This window comes from Anolis sagrei, chromosome 2 (assembly GCF_037176765.1).
Source record: "Anolis sagrei isolate rAnoSag1 chromosome 2, rAnoSag1.mat, whole genome shotgun sequence".
NCBI lineage: Eukaryota > Metazoa > Chordata > Lepidosauria > Squamata > Dactyloidae > Anolis > Anolis sagrei.
In genome coordinates, this window is record NC_090022.1 from 196,933,189 (window position 1) to 196,949,025 (window position 15,837).

Here is a 15,837-nt window from a genome sequence, read left to right on the forward strand (position 1 = left end):
GCCTATTACACTATGCAACACGATTATTGTTCCTGAATTATAAATGTCATTTCCTAATTGGTTCTATCAGAAAGACATGGGGGGAAAGTTTATTAAACTGTAAAAACAAATTTTAAAATATGAATATTTAGTGTCTTCCAAATTATTCTGCAGACAAATCTGTGATTTTCAGGGAAAAACCGTGTAATTAGTGGCATGTCCATATTGTCTCATTTAGGTGTCAAAGAAATCTAAATGATCAATATAAAGTTTAAATGGTTTTGTAATTGGCCTTGTGCGGTTTAATGCTGTTATCAGACTTCCTGTCTAATTGAGAAGAGATCACTAATTCCAATATTTCCATAAATTCCAATGTGTCATTACAACTACTTTATTGTGTCATCTTAAGAGATATGATATTTATCGATTTATAATGCAAACTAATTCACAACAGAATAATCAACCTTTTTTAAAAAAACTAAACATATAAAAACTATACATATAAAAAAACTATACATATGATATAGTCACTAAACTAAAACTGTAACACAATCTCTCTAGTGGCATGCTAAATTATTACAACAAACACTAACTAATCACCAATTATAGCAAAAAAAAAGTCTGGCCCTCACTCTAAATGTAATGAAAAACACAACAATTGAAATATATTAATCTTCCATTTCAAAGAAAGCATAATTATTTATATTATTACACGATTAGATTACCTATTGCTCAAAATGTACATCAATTGTTACATATTTTATTTTAAATTACCATACAAACTAAATTGTATATCTGTACCCCACATTTCCCCCCATGCATCCATTTGTACATTATGTTCTAAACTATAGGTCCACCTTATCATGTACTCTTTTACAGATTCATCTTTTGTTGGATTAGGACTCTGGGAGATCAAGGTTCAAATCCCTGCTCAGGCATTGACACTCACTAGCTGACATTGGGGAAAGTCATATTATCTTAGGAAGGCAATCGTAAACACCCTCAGAATAAATCTTGCAAAGAAATAATAACACATATCTAGTCATGTGTCTTACATCACATTTAAGGAGGGAAACATAACGTTCCAAGAATGCAAGTTTCTGGGAGGAGCAATGTCAGTCTTATTGTTGTATCAATTGAGTATTTTCAAAAAGTATCACATTCCCTAGTGATCATTAATAGTAATTCACTTATCTATTTGTCATATATGCAATGTTGCACGATTGGATGGGAAGTGGAATGTCTTCTCCTCCCTTGTACATAAGCATTAAATGTCTGCTTCCCTTTTTTCATGTTAGGAAGTGCTGTGTCCGATGCTTACGATGTGAGCATACATTTCTTTTACGAAGTGAGTACACTTTTCTTTCAGTTTAGGATTGGTTAATATTAATATAATAGAGTGTGCAGAAGGAAACACAGACATCCAGGTACCAATAAGCAGTCCTTGAATGATTGTAAAATCTCTCTCAATAGTATGAATGATGGAGTCAGCATAAACTATCACACCAATGAAATCTACAAAGTTGAAGAAGAACCAGAACAACAAAAAGGCCATGACTTTAATGTGGACCTGAGTGCGGAGGTCCTTAACACCAACACCACTTTTTTTGAGATTTCTTGTGTGTCTCCACAGAGAGACAAGCAAAAGAATGATTGAGATTGTGCTTAGGCCCAAATTTAGGACATAAAAAGGAAATTGAATGGGAAGAAAAATAACCGCAGCAAAGCCACAAACCTTTCTTTGACTGACATTCTTCGGCAGAGTCTCTGTCAGATTGCACCACTTTGTGTGTCCAAAATAATCAACAAGCAAAGGAAAACAAGAAACCATGAAAACGGCTATGGACAGTCCAAGCAACCTGGGTACAAGCATATTGATCTTTGCTTTCAGCCAGAGAAAGAGCGGGTTGGCAAAGTTGGTGACCTTCATACAATAGAAAACACTGAGCCATGTGGCACACCAGTGGCTGGTCATGTTGAAAAACATCCAGGAAAAGAAAATAACATCATCTAAGAAAAGATATAATTTAATATTTACAATTAAGTACAGACTGCTGTTTATCAGAAAACCCAGCTCCATGATAAACCTGGAGGTACTCAGGCTGGTCAGAAGGAAATCATAAGGGATCATCTTCCTGTTTTGGAACCATTGGTATCCATTCACAACTAGAATGAATCCATTTCCCAAAATACCAATAAAAGATACAATTTCAAAAATGATAAAACAAAAGATTCCAACTATAGACAGATTGTTAACCATCACTACTGCTTTCTGGGGAAAGTCACTGAAAGGAAGCGTCGAGTTGTATTCTCTGGGTTTCTGCCTGATCTCTCTTAGAGAACACGGCAGTTTAGTTCATTTGAAACAACCAAATCATACTACAGAGTTCAATGCAAAACTCAAGAAGATTGTGTTACTAATTATGCAACCTGGTATTATGTGGCTGATATGAACTTCAGTTATTTATATACTTGTACCATTCAGCTTAAGAAAAAAAGCAGGTAGAGATTAATACTGTATTTACTCTAATCTAATGCATGGTCTAATCTAATGTGCACCTCAATTTTCAATACCTTGAAATTAAAAAAGGTATTTACTGGCAAATTAAATGTGCAGCTGCAAAAAGTTCATACTTTGTAATTTGACCAAAAAGGTATATGTTATGGATGCTGTCTGGGCTGTAGCCAAGGAGAGGGGTAGACGTTCAATCTCCTCCACCCAAATTTTTCAGTTTAAAAAAAATCCTGGTTTATTTGTAAATTTTAACAGGTTAACCAAATCCCCATGCCAAGTCTATGAGAAGCAAAGAGAGAGAGAGAGAGAGCCCCTCCGGCTGGAGGTATCTCCCACCTCCTCTCCCCCCTTTGTTTTTGTGCCTACCTTCAGGAAAGGTGGGCATCTCCACCTCTCTCTCTCTCTCTTGGTCCCAATGGCTGAGGAGAAAGTCAGGAGAAGAGGTGACTTTTGGTGCACATGCTGGGGTTTTCAGGCACACCTCTGGACCCAAAGCGTGCCAGGCAAGGGAGCAAGTGCGGCAAGTGTAGTTACTGGGATGTATAGTTCACCTACAATCAAAGAGCATTCTGAACTCCACCAATGATGGAATTGAACCAAATATGGCACACAGAACTCCCACAACGAACCGAAAATATATATCAATGATTGGTTGGGGGGGGGGGGGGCGCCAAAATACTGTTTGCTTACCGTTGAAAATTACCTAGGGCCGCCTTTGATTGCGCCGCTGCCACCCCGATTCATGCCGGAAGCTGGAGAATCACAACACTGGACCTCATCCATGTGATGAGGTCTATTGTCAGGTTTGAGAAATTAGCAATTGCCTAATTCATTTGCAGGTAAAGCAATTCAAATATTTCACTGGGCTTTTGTTCCATTTGTCAATATACAACATGGACTTTCCCCCCATTGGCTCTTAAGACAATACATTTTCTAACATCCCCCTCACCCCTTTATCCCTTGAGACTGTGACAGTAATATTATTTCTGTTTGCAGATAGACAATAAATCTGCTAGGGTGAAATAAGGACTTCTTAGCTAAGAAGTGTTTATTTCAGACTGGCAGTTTTATTGTGTCTCAGAAATGCTTTTCTCAGGGAACTGCAAGACTGCGAAGGAATATTTTTGTGAGCATGATTGGTTGTTCATGACTACAAAGTGTGAATCTCCAGCCATAATGACATAGTAAATCCAGTTTAAAATTTTATAACTGCTGAACAGGAAATAAGCCCCATTCAGTAGTTCCTAACATTTCTTGGGTCAAGAGTACTTTGTCACTCTGGTTAAAATGATGGAGCTTCACTCCAAAAACAAACAACAAAAATCACATAAATATATACACACACTGATTTGATTTTATGGCATTAAAATCAATTTCCTCAACATAGACCTAACATTACAATTAAAAGTCTTTTTCCTTACCTGTCATTACCATGAGAAAAATATCAAAGAAAAGAGGGGAAACAATTTTAGCAATCCAGCTTAGTTCACTGTTTAGTTCACAGATTTTTAAGATTTTAATGTAAGGAGTTTTGGGTCTCCTTTGTGGAGAGAAATAGAAGGTTATAAATAAGCAATAATAATAATAATAATAATAATAATAATAATAATAATAATAATTCACTGACAATCCTTCCTCAGATCTTTGTTGTATGTTCATACGCAAGTATATATGCATTCCTGTCTGTGTTTTTCCAACACTGCCTTCTGCCATAATACATTTATCATCATAGAAAGCCTAATGAAGTAAGGAAGACAATGTAGCAGTTGAGATAGAAAAAGGGCTATATTGTCTACTGGAATTGTGATAAGTGAAAGAAAAGAGGGCAAATTATAATCAATGATCAATAGTTGGCACAATGTCCCCTGACCTCCAGCCACCTAGGATATATAAAAGGTTCTAAAATGGCCATCCCTTAAGTTTTTAATGGAAATTTATATTAGTGAATGCAATGTTTCATATGTTTTAATGTGCATTTAATTTTATTTTTTAATTTGTAACTTAAGTGCATTCTAACTCTTTGTTGTCCAAAGACCTTGAATAGTTGCCATATGTAAAGCCACCTTGAGTCCCCTTCAGGTGTTGTCTGTCAGCCTATTCAACCTGTGATTGTGTCTGATGTTCATGTGGATATTCATGATGGGAATGGGGATTATGTTCATGTGGATGTTCCTGAAAGGAATGGGGATGTTGATTCAGCTTCTGGGCCAGGGTCTGGGGATGAGAGGCCAGAGAGGCCTGAGAGGCCTGAGTTTCTGCAATAGGATTCTCAATGCTTTGAGCTTGGGGAAGGCTTTTTGCCGCAGTTCCTTGGTCAGTTATCTGAGAATGAAGTTGATTCCAATGTATCAGGTGCAGGAGTTAATGAGGGGTGTGACACCTTGAATAGGAAAAGGATTTTCAGTAAACAGAGACAGTCCGTGCAGCAATTAAGACACTTAGCTAAACTTCAACAGAAGTTAGATAGCAAACTGAAACTGAGAAAGAATCCATTCCTAGCAGTTTTGGAGTCAGGGAAGGGTTTATAAATGATTTGTGAGAGATGATTTGCATTAGTTGAGGCAATGTCGGATTAACGCCAAGTTTGCAGTACCAAGGTCTGCCTAGCTCATGTTTACCCTATGGAATATACTTCTGTATTGTTCATGGATTTAAGTGCCTAGTTTCATGGATTTCTTTGGACTATTTCTTCCTGTCTTCCTTTACATCAATTGGATTACTGTTTATTGTGGATTACTTTTTATGGCTTTGGCTACATATATTCCTAAATAAACTGCTTGCTGATTTTACCCAGCTGGTGTGGTGTTTAAAGTCAGAGGTGATTCTGCTCTGGAGTACGACATTGGGATAGAGAAAGACGGGATACAAATAGAGTAAATTAATAAATAAATAAGTGTTCTAAAATGGCCATCCTTTAAGTTTTTAATGGACATTTATATTAAGGTTCATACCGAAATGCAAATGATGATGTAGATGTTTTTCATAATATTTGGAAATCACTAATAGACAGTCCCAAAACTGATCAAGGAAATGCCAAATTGGGAACATACTACAATGTATGATTTTTTTCTTCTTCCTGATTTAATGTTTGGGTGGAGAAGATTATATCATACTATGAGCATCCTAGCATTTATCTGGTGGGAAATCCACCCCCTCCCCCACCTTTGTCACTTTTAAATCAGTCATGCAATGCAGAAGTAAAGCAATTTTTTCTCTTTGGTTTTGTTTAACAAATGAGGTGATCATCTATTATTCAACATTTGCCAAGGTTCATATTGACATTTGCATGATGAACCTGTTTTTATCTATTTGTTGTAATGTTTTTATTATACAATACTTTATTGATGAGTAGTCTTCAACCTGTTGAAACAGATACACTCCCCACACCTTTCTTTATGGAGAAATTGAAGATGCTTTGCCATTTGTCAGTAACTCCGCATATAGCTGGAGTTGATTCTTGTTTGTCAGGTATAGCCTCCACATTCACGGAGCTTGCAAATTTGGCAATAGCGTGTTTTGGACCAAAGCTCACTAAAGGGAAATTTATTGAACAAACAGATCTCAATATAAAACACAATAGCTGCATTGCTGTTAATAGCTATCAAGTTAGTTTTGCTTTATTGGGACCCTGTGAATGAGATACTTCCAAGTTGCCCTGTTATCAAAAGCCCTGTTGCAAATTCAGGGCTATGGCTTCCTTGACTGATTCCTATAATATCTGATGTGTAGCTTCAGACTTCCTTTACATCTTTGTAATGAAAAGAGAAGTAGAACATTTCTTCAGTATGGTCAAGTACAAGAAAACAAAATTTTCAGGAAGTAGGAACTTTTTTTCAGATAACAATACAGTGGACAATAATACACACAATGTTTATCCACCATATATTTGTTGGAGCATAATTCAAATAATACACAAGCTTTCACCCCACTTCTTGAGGTGTAGCCTCAGACCAGGTTTTTCTCCCATTGGCCTATAACACTATGCAACCTGATTGTTTTCCTGAGTTATAAATGCCATTTCCCAACTGTTTCTATCATAAAGACATGGAAAAAGTTTATTAAACTGCAAAAACTTTGTTTTTGCAGGACATCCTGCAGCACATACTGCTATATTTTTTCAAAGAATATCTCATAGAGTTTCAACGAATTCAAAATAGTTTGTGGCAGCTACAAAAACAAAGTTTCTGGAGTATAACAGCTGCCTTCAAAGTAAGTATCGCACAATTAAATGGGAAATAACACTTTCAAACCAAGAATGGCAACTGTGACAAATTTTGCTACGTAGTATAATCATACTCCCTTGCTGAATTATCCCCTTGTTGTGATGAGGAGGTTTGTGCGTTCCAGTGTACCTATGAGCAAAGCCACTAGAGCCATGTACTTCCAGAGGAGCATCCCATGGCACGGAAGTCATAAGGGATGAACCAAACAAAGAACAGTCTGAAGACCCCAATGACAATGTGGTACATGTTACAACAGCTGTGAAAGCAGAAGCCAGTTGCAGTAGGTGTGTGTGTGTGCCAGAAGCAACTTCAGAAACGGCAAGCTACTTCTGGTGTGAGAGAATTGGACATTTTCCAGGGGATAACCGGATGTTTGATGTTTCACCAACCTTGTGGGGGGATTCTCTCATGTCCCTGCATGGAGATGACAGATGGGAGCTCACCCCATCTCATGGATTCAAACCATCAACCTTCAGGTTAGCAGTTCAGCCAGCACAAGGGTTTAATCCATTGCGCCACTGCAGTTCCTAGCTGCTGTAGATGAGAGTCTATTGGTCATCGTGTTAACCATGCTATAACGAAATAGCTAATTATAATGTATGTTTTAAATGTGTATATTGATGTTGGGATATGATAAGTGCAGGCCAGCTTATGTGTTGCCTGAGCTGAGGCATTGCCATAGCGACAGAACCAATCCAGGTAAAAGATCAATTGTGTATATTAAAGGAATAGAAATACATTTGGACAAGGATATCTGATGTCGATATGGAGAATTGAATAAATAGAGGATAATCCCAGATAGGTATAAGTTATATAGATTTGATAGGAAAATACAAAAGTCAATTTGAAAGTTTATTTCCACAATACCAGGATACTTTAAAAAGGAATATGCCTGTTCAGGCATGTAGCCAGGGGGGGGGGGGCTCGGGGGGCTTCAGCCCCCCCCCCCCCCCCCCGAAATTTTCATGGTGGTTCGCGAAAAGGCCTTATTGGTGCATTATTTAAATTGTTATGTTTATTCATATCATGATCTGATCACCATTCTCAATATATCCCATATGCATGGGGGTATTGGGGTAATGATACAAAAGGTTTGCTAGGCTAGACCCTCTTTCACTCAGACTCAGCCCCCCCCCCCGAAACTCAGCCCCCCCCTGAAACCCCCCCTGAAAAAAATTTTAGCCCCCCCCCCCCCCCCCGAAACGAAATCCTGGCTACGGGCCTGTGCCTGTTAGAACAAATTTAAGAAGTTATAAGATAAATGCAGGAGGATAAAAATTTGGCGGCATCTGTATAAAAGGTAAAGTTAATAAAAGGTAAAGTTGTGTGTTAGGTAAAGATGGAAATCCTTTTTGAGAAAGTGTTTTAAAGTTAGAACCAGTCTTCAGGAGGAAGAGTTAGATTTCCAAACTAACAGCCTCCAAGAGACAAGAGTGATGGGTTTTGGGTTTCTCTAGGTGAAGTGAGCCCAAGGGACAGTCAAACTGGCAAGGTTAGAATTGGGAGTTAGAGGCTCCACAATTTTACTTTAATATAATGTATGTTGGAGGGTATGACTATGTCAAGGTGTACATTTTGTCATGGTCCCGGAGAAGAACTCCAGGATAGTTTTATTTAGGTAAGCTGTATGGATATAGGTATAGTGTTAACCTATTACTTCCATTGGAAGGTATTTCATCAATACTGTTTCCATGAAAAAAGGATTTAGCTTTTAAAATCCAATGTAACCAGCAAAACTCATATAGGCATTGATAAGACCTATTGTATATATTAAAATATAGGTGCAATTTTTTTAAGGTCACTCTCCTGAGCACATTCCCTGCAGAGCTGTCTGTCCCTAAGTGTTTTGTGTGTTCATGTAAATTTTTGTTTTTCAGAAATGAGTATGCACTAACTCAAAACTTGCATTTGTTTTTTGATTTAAATGTAAAGATAACGTAATAGTAGATTTCCTATCCAACTTGGAGGAGATGACTGAAACTTAGGTGGGACAGGCAGACCAGACGAAGGAAGGTATAGTGTGGTAAGACTATATTGTTTAAAATGTGTGTATCTTTGTACTGTTATAATATGTAGGATTAACAGATATTGTCTTTAGAAACAGGAAAATGTGGTAATGTTGATGTATATGCATATTAATGTTTTAGATATAGATGTTGTATATTGCATTCAATGAAGTTTTTTCTCCTCTTCAGCAATATTTTAAGAGTAGGGTTGTAATGTAACGAAATAGCTAATTATAAGGTATGATTTAAATGTGTTTATTGATGTTGGGATAGGATAAGTGCAGACCAGCTTATGTGTCACCTGAGCTGAGGCATGGCCATAGTGACGGAAACGGCTGTTAGAAAGTATACAAGTTAGAGAAGCCAAAGGGGCAAAGCTAACTGCCACTTGGCAGGGCAGGCATTATATGAGAGTCAGTTTTCTTTTAGTCAGGGAACAAAAGTGGAAGTCGGCTTCTGGTGTGTGGAGAAACTGAAACCAGGGGTTTAAGTCTTCAGCCTGTGCATTTACAGAGTCAGTTGGACCTGTTTACATTAGTAATTAGCTCGTGAGCTAAGGGGAAAAGAAACCCCAGTAGAAACCCATAACTTCAGTGGGAATAGCTGAAGGGAGAAAAAGGCAAGTCAGTGCCTTGAATTGTCAGTTAAGAAAAGGAAGATACTTGGCAGTGAAATAAGTTTAAAACCAGTCTGGTGGAAGTAAAAGCCATACTGGGAGTTATATTGGAAACTGTTTAACTAAAGTCAACTGCAACAACATTTAAAGGAATACAGAATAACCATCAAAAGTTGTACACCTGTGAATGAATATATATTTCCTTGATCCATTCTTTATAATTAAGACTCATGTCCATTTCTTGAGAAGAAGATTTATCTCAGAAGAAGGCAGCTGAAGATATTGGAAGAAGGGATTCTGGTTGGGGTAATGAGTTACTCCTTTTAAAAAGTGCCTCAAGTAAAACATTTCAAAAGTCAAGCCTCAGCTACATGCACCACCACTACTTTAGTCTCCTCATTGCCCTGGTATATATATGTGTGTGTCATTTGTTCGTCGTATTTTACATTCGATCAAAAAACCCCTCTGTGAGGACGGTATGTTGATTGCTGTGCACAGATCTCCACATATAAAACAAATTCATGCATAGGCATCTTCCAAGAAAAAGAAAACAAGACTTCGAAAATGCCTGTCTGTGGATTTGTTTTTTGTGTGGAGATCAGTGCACAGCAACTACCACATAGTCTTCACAGAAAGAGGCTTTGAAACAAACAGACTTTTGGAATACCTGACAAAGGTGCACGCCCTACCTAGACTCTTTCCACAACTCATTTGTTGTTATCTTTTACTCTCTTCTTAGGTGTATTATTGTTGGTTTTTCCTTGTGTTAAAAATCTCAAATTTAAAAATATGAATATTTAGTGTCTTCCAAATTATTCTACCTACAAATCTGTGTTTTTCAGGGAAAAGGCATGAAATTAATGGCATGTCCATATTGTCTCATTTAGGTGTCAATGAAATCTAAACGATCAATTTAAAGTTTAAAAGGTTACATAATTGGTCTTGTGGGTTTTAATGCTCTTATCAGACTTCCTGTCTAATTGAGAAGAGATAACTAATTCCAATATTTCCGTAGATTCCAGTGTCTCATTACAACCACTTTATTGTGACATTTTAAGAGATTTGATATTTATCGATTTATAATGCAAACTAATTCACAACAGAATAATCAATATTTTAAAAGAAAAAAAGAAAAACTATACATATAACATGTAACTGTATACTCAAATCTAAACTGAACTAAAACTGTAACACACATCTCTGTACTAGCATCTTATACATCATCTTTTACATATTTTCTTTTACATTACCATACAAACTAAATTGTATATCTTTACCCCACATTTCCCCCATACATACATTTGTACATTATGTTCTAAATTATAGGTCCACCTTATCATGTACTCTTTTACAGATTCATCCTTTCTTGGATTAGGACTCTGTGAGATCAAATCCCTGCTCAGGCATTGACATTCACTAGCTGGCATTGGGCAAGTCATATTATCTTAGGAAGGCAATGGTAAACACCCCCAGAACACATCTTGCAAAGAAACAAAAACACATATCTAGTCATGTGTCTTACATCATATTTAAGGGGGGAAACGAGACATTCCAAGAATGCAGGTTTATGGAAGGAGCAATGTCGGTCTTATTGTTGTATCAATTGAGTTTTTTTTAAAAAAAAAAAACATCCCTAGTGATCATCAACAGCAATGGAGCCCCCGGTGGCGCAGTGGGTTAAAGCCCTGTGCCGACAGGATTGAAGACCCACAGGTCGCAGGTTCGAATCCGGGGAGAGGCGGATGAGCTCCCTCTATCAGCTCCAGCTCCTCATGCGGGGACATGAGAGAAGCCTCCCACAAGGATGATAAAACATGAAATCATCCGGGCGTCCCCTGGGCAACGTCCTTGCAGACGGCCAATTCTCTCACAACAGGAGCGGTCGCTCCTGACATGACAAAAAAAAAAATTAACAGCAATTCAATTCCAGTGATCTATTTGTCATATATGCAATGTTACACGCACTCAATTGGATGGGAAGTGGAATGTCTTCTCCTCCCTTGCACATAAGGGTTAAATGTCTACTGCTCTTTTTTTCATGTTAGGAAGTGCTGTGTCCGATGCTTATGATGTGAGCATACATTTCTTTCATGAGGCGAATACACATTTCTTTCAAATTAGGATTGGTTAATATTAATATAATAGAGTGTGCAGAAGGAAATGCAGACATCCAGATGCCAATAAGCAGTCCTTGAACAGTCGTAATGTCTCCCTCAGTAGAATTAATGATGGCATAAACTATCACAGCAATGAAATCTACAAAGTAGAAGAAAAACCAGAACAACAAAAATGTCATGACTTTAATGTGGACCTGAGTGTTGAGGTCCTTAACACCAACACCACTTTTCTTGAGATTTCTTGTGTGTCTCCACAGAGAGACAAGCAAAAGAATGATTGCAATTGTACTTAGACCCAAATTTAGGACATAAAAAGAAAATTGAATGGGAAGAAAAACAATGGGAGCTTTGCCACAAACCTTTCTTTGGCTGGCATTCTTTGGCAGAGTCTCTGTGAGATTGCACCACTTTATGTATCCAAAATAATCAACAAGCAAAGGAAGACAAGAAACTGTGAAAATGGCTATGGACAGTCCAAGCAGCCTGGGTACAAGCATATTGATCTTTGCTTTCAGCCAGAGGAAGAGCGGGTTGGCAAAGTTGGTGACCTTCATACAATAGAAAACACTGAGCCATGTGGCACACCAGTGGCTGGTCATGTTGAAAAATATCCAGAAAAAGAAAGTAACATCATATAAGAAAAGAGGTACTTTAATATTTACAATTAAGTACAGACTGCTGTTTATCAGCAAACCCAGCTGCATGATAAACCTGGAGGTACTCAGGCTGGTCAGAAGGAAATCAGAAGGGATCATCTTCCTGTTTTGCAACCATTGGTGTCCATTCACAACTAGAATGAATCCATTACCCAAAATACCAATAAAAGACACAATTCCAAAAATGGTCAAACAAAAGATTCCAACTATAGACATATTGTTAACCATCACTATTGCTTTCTGTGGAAAATCACTGAAAGGAAGTGTCGAGTTGTATTCTCTGGGTTTCTGCCTGATGTCTCTTAGAGAACACGGCTGTTTAGTTTAATTTAAACAACCAAATCATACTACAGAGTTCAATGCAAAACTCAGGAAGATTGTGTTACTAATTATGATTAGATTAAATACAGTATTCATCTCTACCTGCTTTTTTCTTAAGCTGAATGATACAAGTCTATAAATAACTGAAGTTCATATCAGCCACATAATACCAGGTTGTACTATTTGGCAGATATGAACTTCAATTATTTATAGACTTGTATCATTCAGATTAAGAAAAAAGCAGGTAGAGATTAATACTGTATTTACTCTAATCTAATGCATGATCGAATCTAATGTGCACTTCAATTTTCAATACCTTGAAATTAAAAAAGGTATTTACTGGGTGGCTGCACTAAGCAGAGTTCCCCTCCTGGGTTGCCTCAAGGAAGGCACATCCTGTAGTACAGCATTTCTCAACATGGGAGTCGGGACCCCTGAGGGAGTCATGGGGGGGGGGGGGGCAGAGGGGTCGCCAAAGACCATCAGAAAACACAGCATTTTCTATTGGTCATAGGGGTTCTGTGTGGGAAATTTGGCCAAATTCTATCGTTGGTGGGGTTCAGAATGCTCTTTGATTGTAGGTGAACTATAAATCCCAGCAACTACAACTCCCAAATGTCAAGATCTATTTTCCCTAAACTCCACCATATTGAGGATTCATGCCAAGTTTAGTCCAGATCCATCATTGTATGAGTCCACAGTGCTCTCTGGATGTAGGTGAACTACAACTCTAAACTCAAGGTCAATGACCACAAACCCTTCCAGTATTTTCTGTCGGTCATAGGAGTTCTGTGTGCTAAGTTTGGTTCAGTTCCATCATTGAAAGGGTGAAAAACACTGCTGTAACAGATGAGGTTTGCCCCCTCTTCCCCTTTAGAATAATCTCTTAATAAGTGAATGCCTGGGTATGTCACACTCTCTGAACCTCAAGTAATGTCACAGAAGAAGGTTGCTGTTGCATCCCAGGACAGGAAGCACGTCTAAATTTGCCCCAGGAATTCACCCTACAATTCGGGTGATTTCTTGATACAGGGATCAGGCAGGGATTTCCCAGCAGAGCATAAGGTCTGGCCTGGAGGTTTGGGTGGCTGTACTAAGCAGAGTTCCCCTCCTGGGTTTCCTCAAGGAAGGCACATCCTGTAGCACAGGCCCGTAGCCAGGATTTTGATTCGGGGGTGCTGAGTTTGATTTGGGGGAGGGCTGAGTTTGATTCAAATGGGGGGGGCTGAGGATATACCCTCGCAAACCTTTTGTGTCATTATCCCAATAGCCCCATGCATATGGGAGCTATTGAGCATGGTGTTCAGATCATGATATGAATAAACATAACAGTTTAAATCATGTACCAGTAAGGCCTTCTCGTGAACACCCTGAGAATTTCGGTGGGGGGGGGGGGGGCTGAATTAATGAACAATAATTCCCTGACCTGACCGATTTCTGCAAAAATGCCCTCAGAAGCACTTTATTACTTGTTAGTGCAATCAAACCCTACCTTATCTTCCAGATCCCCCTTCCAGATACACTACATTGCTGTCTCACCCAGTGTTTCATTTTTAAAATTTTTAATCTATTGGAACTGGCCCTGCCCACTGTGATCGGGTTCTGTGTTTTAATTGTTGCGATTTTATTTGTTTGATGTGTTATTTGTAATGGTTTTTGTATTGTATGTTTATTTCTTGATATTTTATTGCTGTGTTCTGTGTATATTGATGTATTGTATGGCTGGGCTTGGCCTCATGTAAGCTGCCCGAGTCCCCTTGGGGAGATGGTGGTGGGGTATAAATAAAGTTTTGTTTTATTGTTATTTATTGTTGTGGATGGCTGTCCTTATGATTTAAGTTCAATCAAATTTGACTTAAAAAAAAAAGCAAGACCGCATTTTGCCTGTAAGTCCTAATATAAATGTCAAGATATAATGATAATTATAAAATGAGACACTTTAAACTGCACACACAAATGGTCAAGGTAGTATAAAGGTTTGTTCTTGCACAACTCAGTTCAGGAAATAAGGTTTTCAAAATGTAGAAACTTTATTTAAGATACAGAGTTCCTAACTGTACTACAGACATTTCACCTCATCACATGTGGAAAAAACTGCCCTGGGATGTTTCTGCCCCAGTTCATTCATGGAGCCCCTCACCTCCCATCAGACAACATGGGTTAACTTCTGGTAGAGTTCCTTGGGTGAACTGGGGCAGCAGTGTGGTAGGACGCTGTGCCGCCAACACAGTAGCCTCCCCATGATCCATTAGGAACAAATGGGCTACCATGGGATTAAGCCGTGTGGCAACACTTCTCCACATGTGATGAGAAAGCATCAGCTGCCAGCTAGGGTGCTGAGATTGCACCGCTGCTGCCCCGATTCATGCCGGAAGCTGGAAAATCACAACACTGGACCTCATCCATGTGATGAGGTCCATTGTCAGGTTTGAGAAATTAGCATTTGCCTAATTCATTTGCAGGTAAAGCAATTCAAATATTTCATTGGGCTTTTGTTCCATTTCTCAATATACAACATGGACTTTCACCCCCATTGGCTCTTAAGCCAATACATTTTCTAACATCTCCCTCACCCCTTTCTCCCTTGAGACTGTGACAGTAATATTATTCCTGCTTGCTGATATACAATAAATCTGCTAGGGTAAAATAATGACTTCTTAGCTAGGAAGTGTTTATTTCAGCCTGGCAGTTTTTTTGTGTGTCTCAGAAATACTTTTCTCAGGGCACTGCCAGACTACGAAGGAATATTTTTGTGATCATGATTGGTTGTTCATGACTACAAAGTGTGAATCTCCATCCATAATGACATAGTAAATCCAGTTTAAAATCTTATAACTGCTGAACAGGAAATAAGCTTCATTCAGTGGTTCCTAACATTTCTTGGGTCAAGAGTACTTTGTCACTCTGGTAAAAATGATGCAGCTTCACTCCAAAAACAAACAACAAAAATCACATAAATATATACACATACTGAATTGATTTTATGACATTAAAATCAATTTCCTCAACATAGACCAATCTAGAATAACATTACAATTAAAAGTCGAATTTTCTTTTTCCCTTACCTGTCATTACCATGAGGGGAAAAAATCAAAGAAAAAGAGGGGAAACAATTTAGCAATCCAGCGTAGCTCACAGTTTAGTTCACAGATTTTGAAGATCAAGTCAGGGGTAGGTGTGGTTTTAGCTTTGAATATGTTTTAAATCTGTTTTATGGATTTTTAAGCTGTGATTTTTTAAAAAAAATCATCATTATTTAATTTTGTTTGTGTATTTATAGATTTTAAATTGCATTGAAATGCTTTTAATGTAAGGAGCTTTGGGTCTCCTTTGTGGAGAGAAATAGGTTATAAATAAGCATAATAAGAAATAATAATAACAATAATTCACTGACAATCCTTCCT

At 38.0% G+C, this 15,837-nt stretch overlaps 2 protein-coding genes across 2 annotated transcripts; both read right to left on the reverse strand.

Moving 5' to 3' along the window:
* Positions 1-1,273: 1,273 nt before the first annotated feature.
* Positions 1,274-2,239, reverse strand: LOC137096209 (taste receptor type 2 member 10-like). Its single transcript, XM_067464847.1, has one exon. The coding sequence runs from the start codon at positions 2,237-2,239 to the stop codon at positions 1,274-1,276; it is 966 nt and encodes a 321-aa protein (XP_067320948.1).
* Positions 2,240-11,276: 9,037 nt separating this feature from the next.
* On the reverse strand, positions 11,277-12,328 carry LOC132765436 (taste receptor type 2 member 7-like). Its single transcript, XM_060759723.2, has one exon. The coding sequence runs from the start codon at positions 12,326-12,328 to the stop codon at positions 11,381-11,383; it is 948 nt and encodes a 315-aa protein (XP_060615706.2). The 3' UTR covers positions 11,277-11,380.
* Positions 12,329-15,837: the final 3,509 nt, after the last annotated feature.

Excerpts from the sequence above, each read along its gene's own strand:
- LOC137096209 (XM_067464847.1), bottom strand. The coding sequence starts at position 2,239 with ATGGTTAACAATCTGTCTATAGTTGGAATCTTTTGTTTTATCATTTTT.
- LOC132765436 (XM_060759723.2), bottom strand. The coding sequence starts at position 12,328 with ATGTCTATAGTTGGAATCTTTTGTTTGACCATTTTTGGAATTGTGTCT.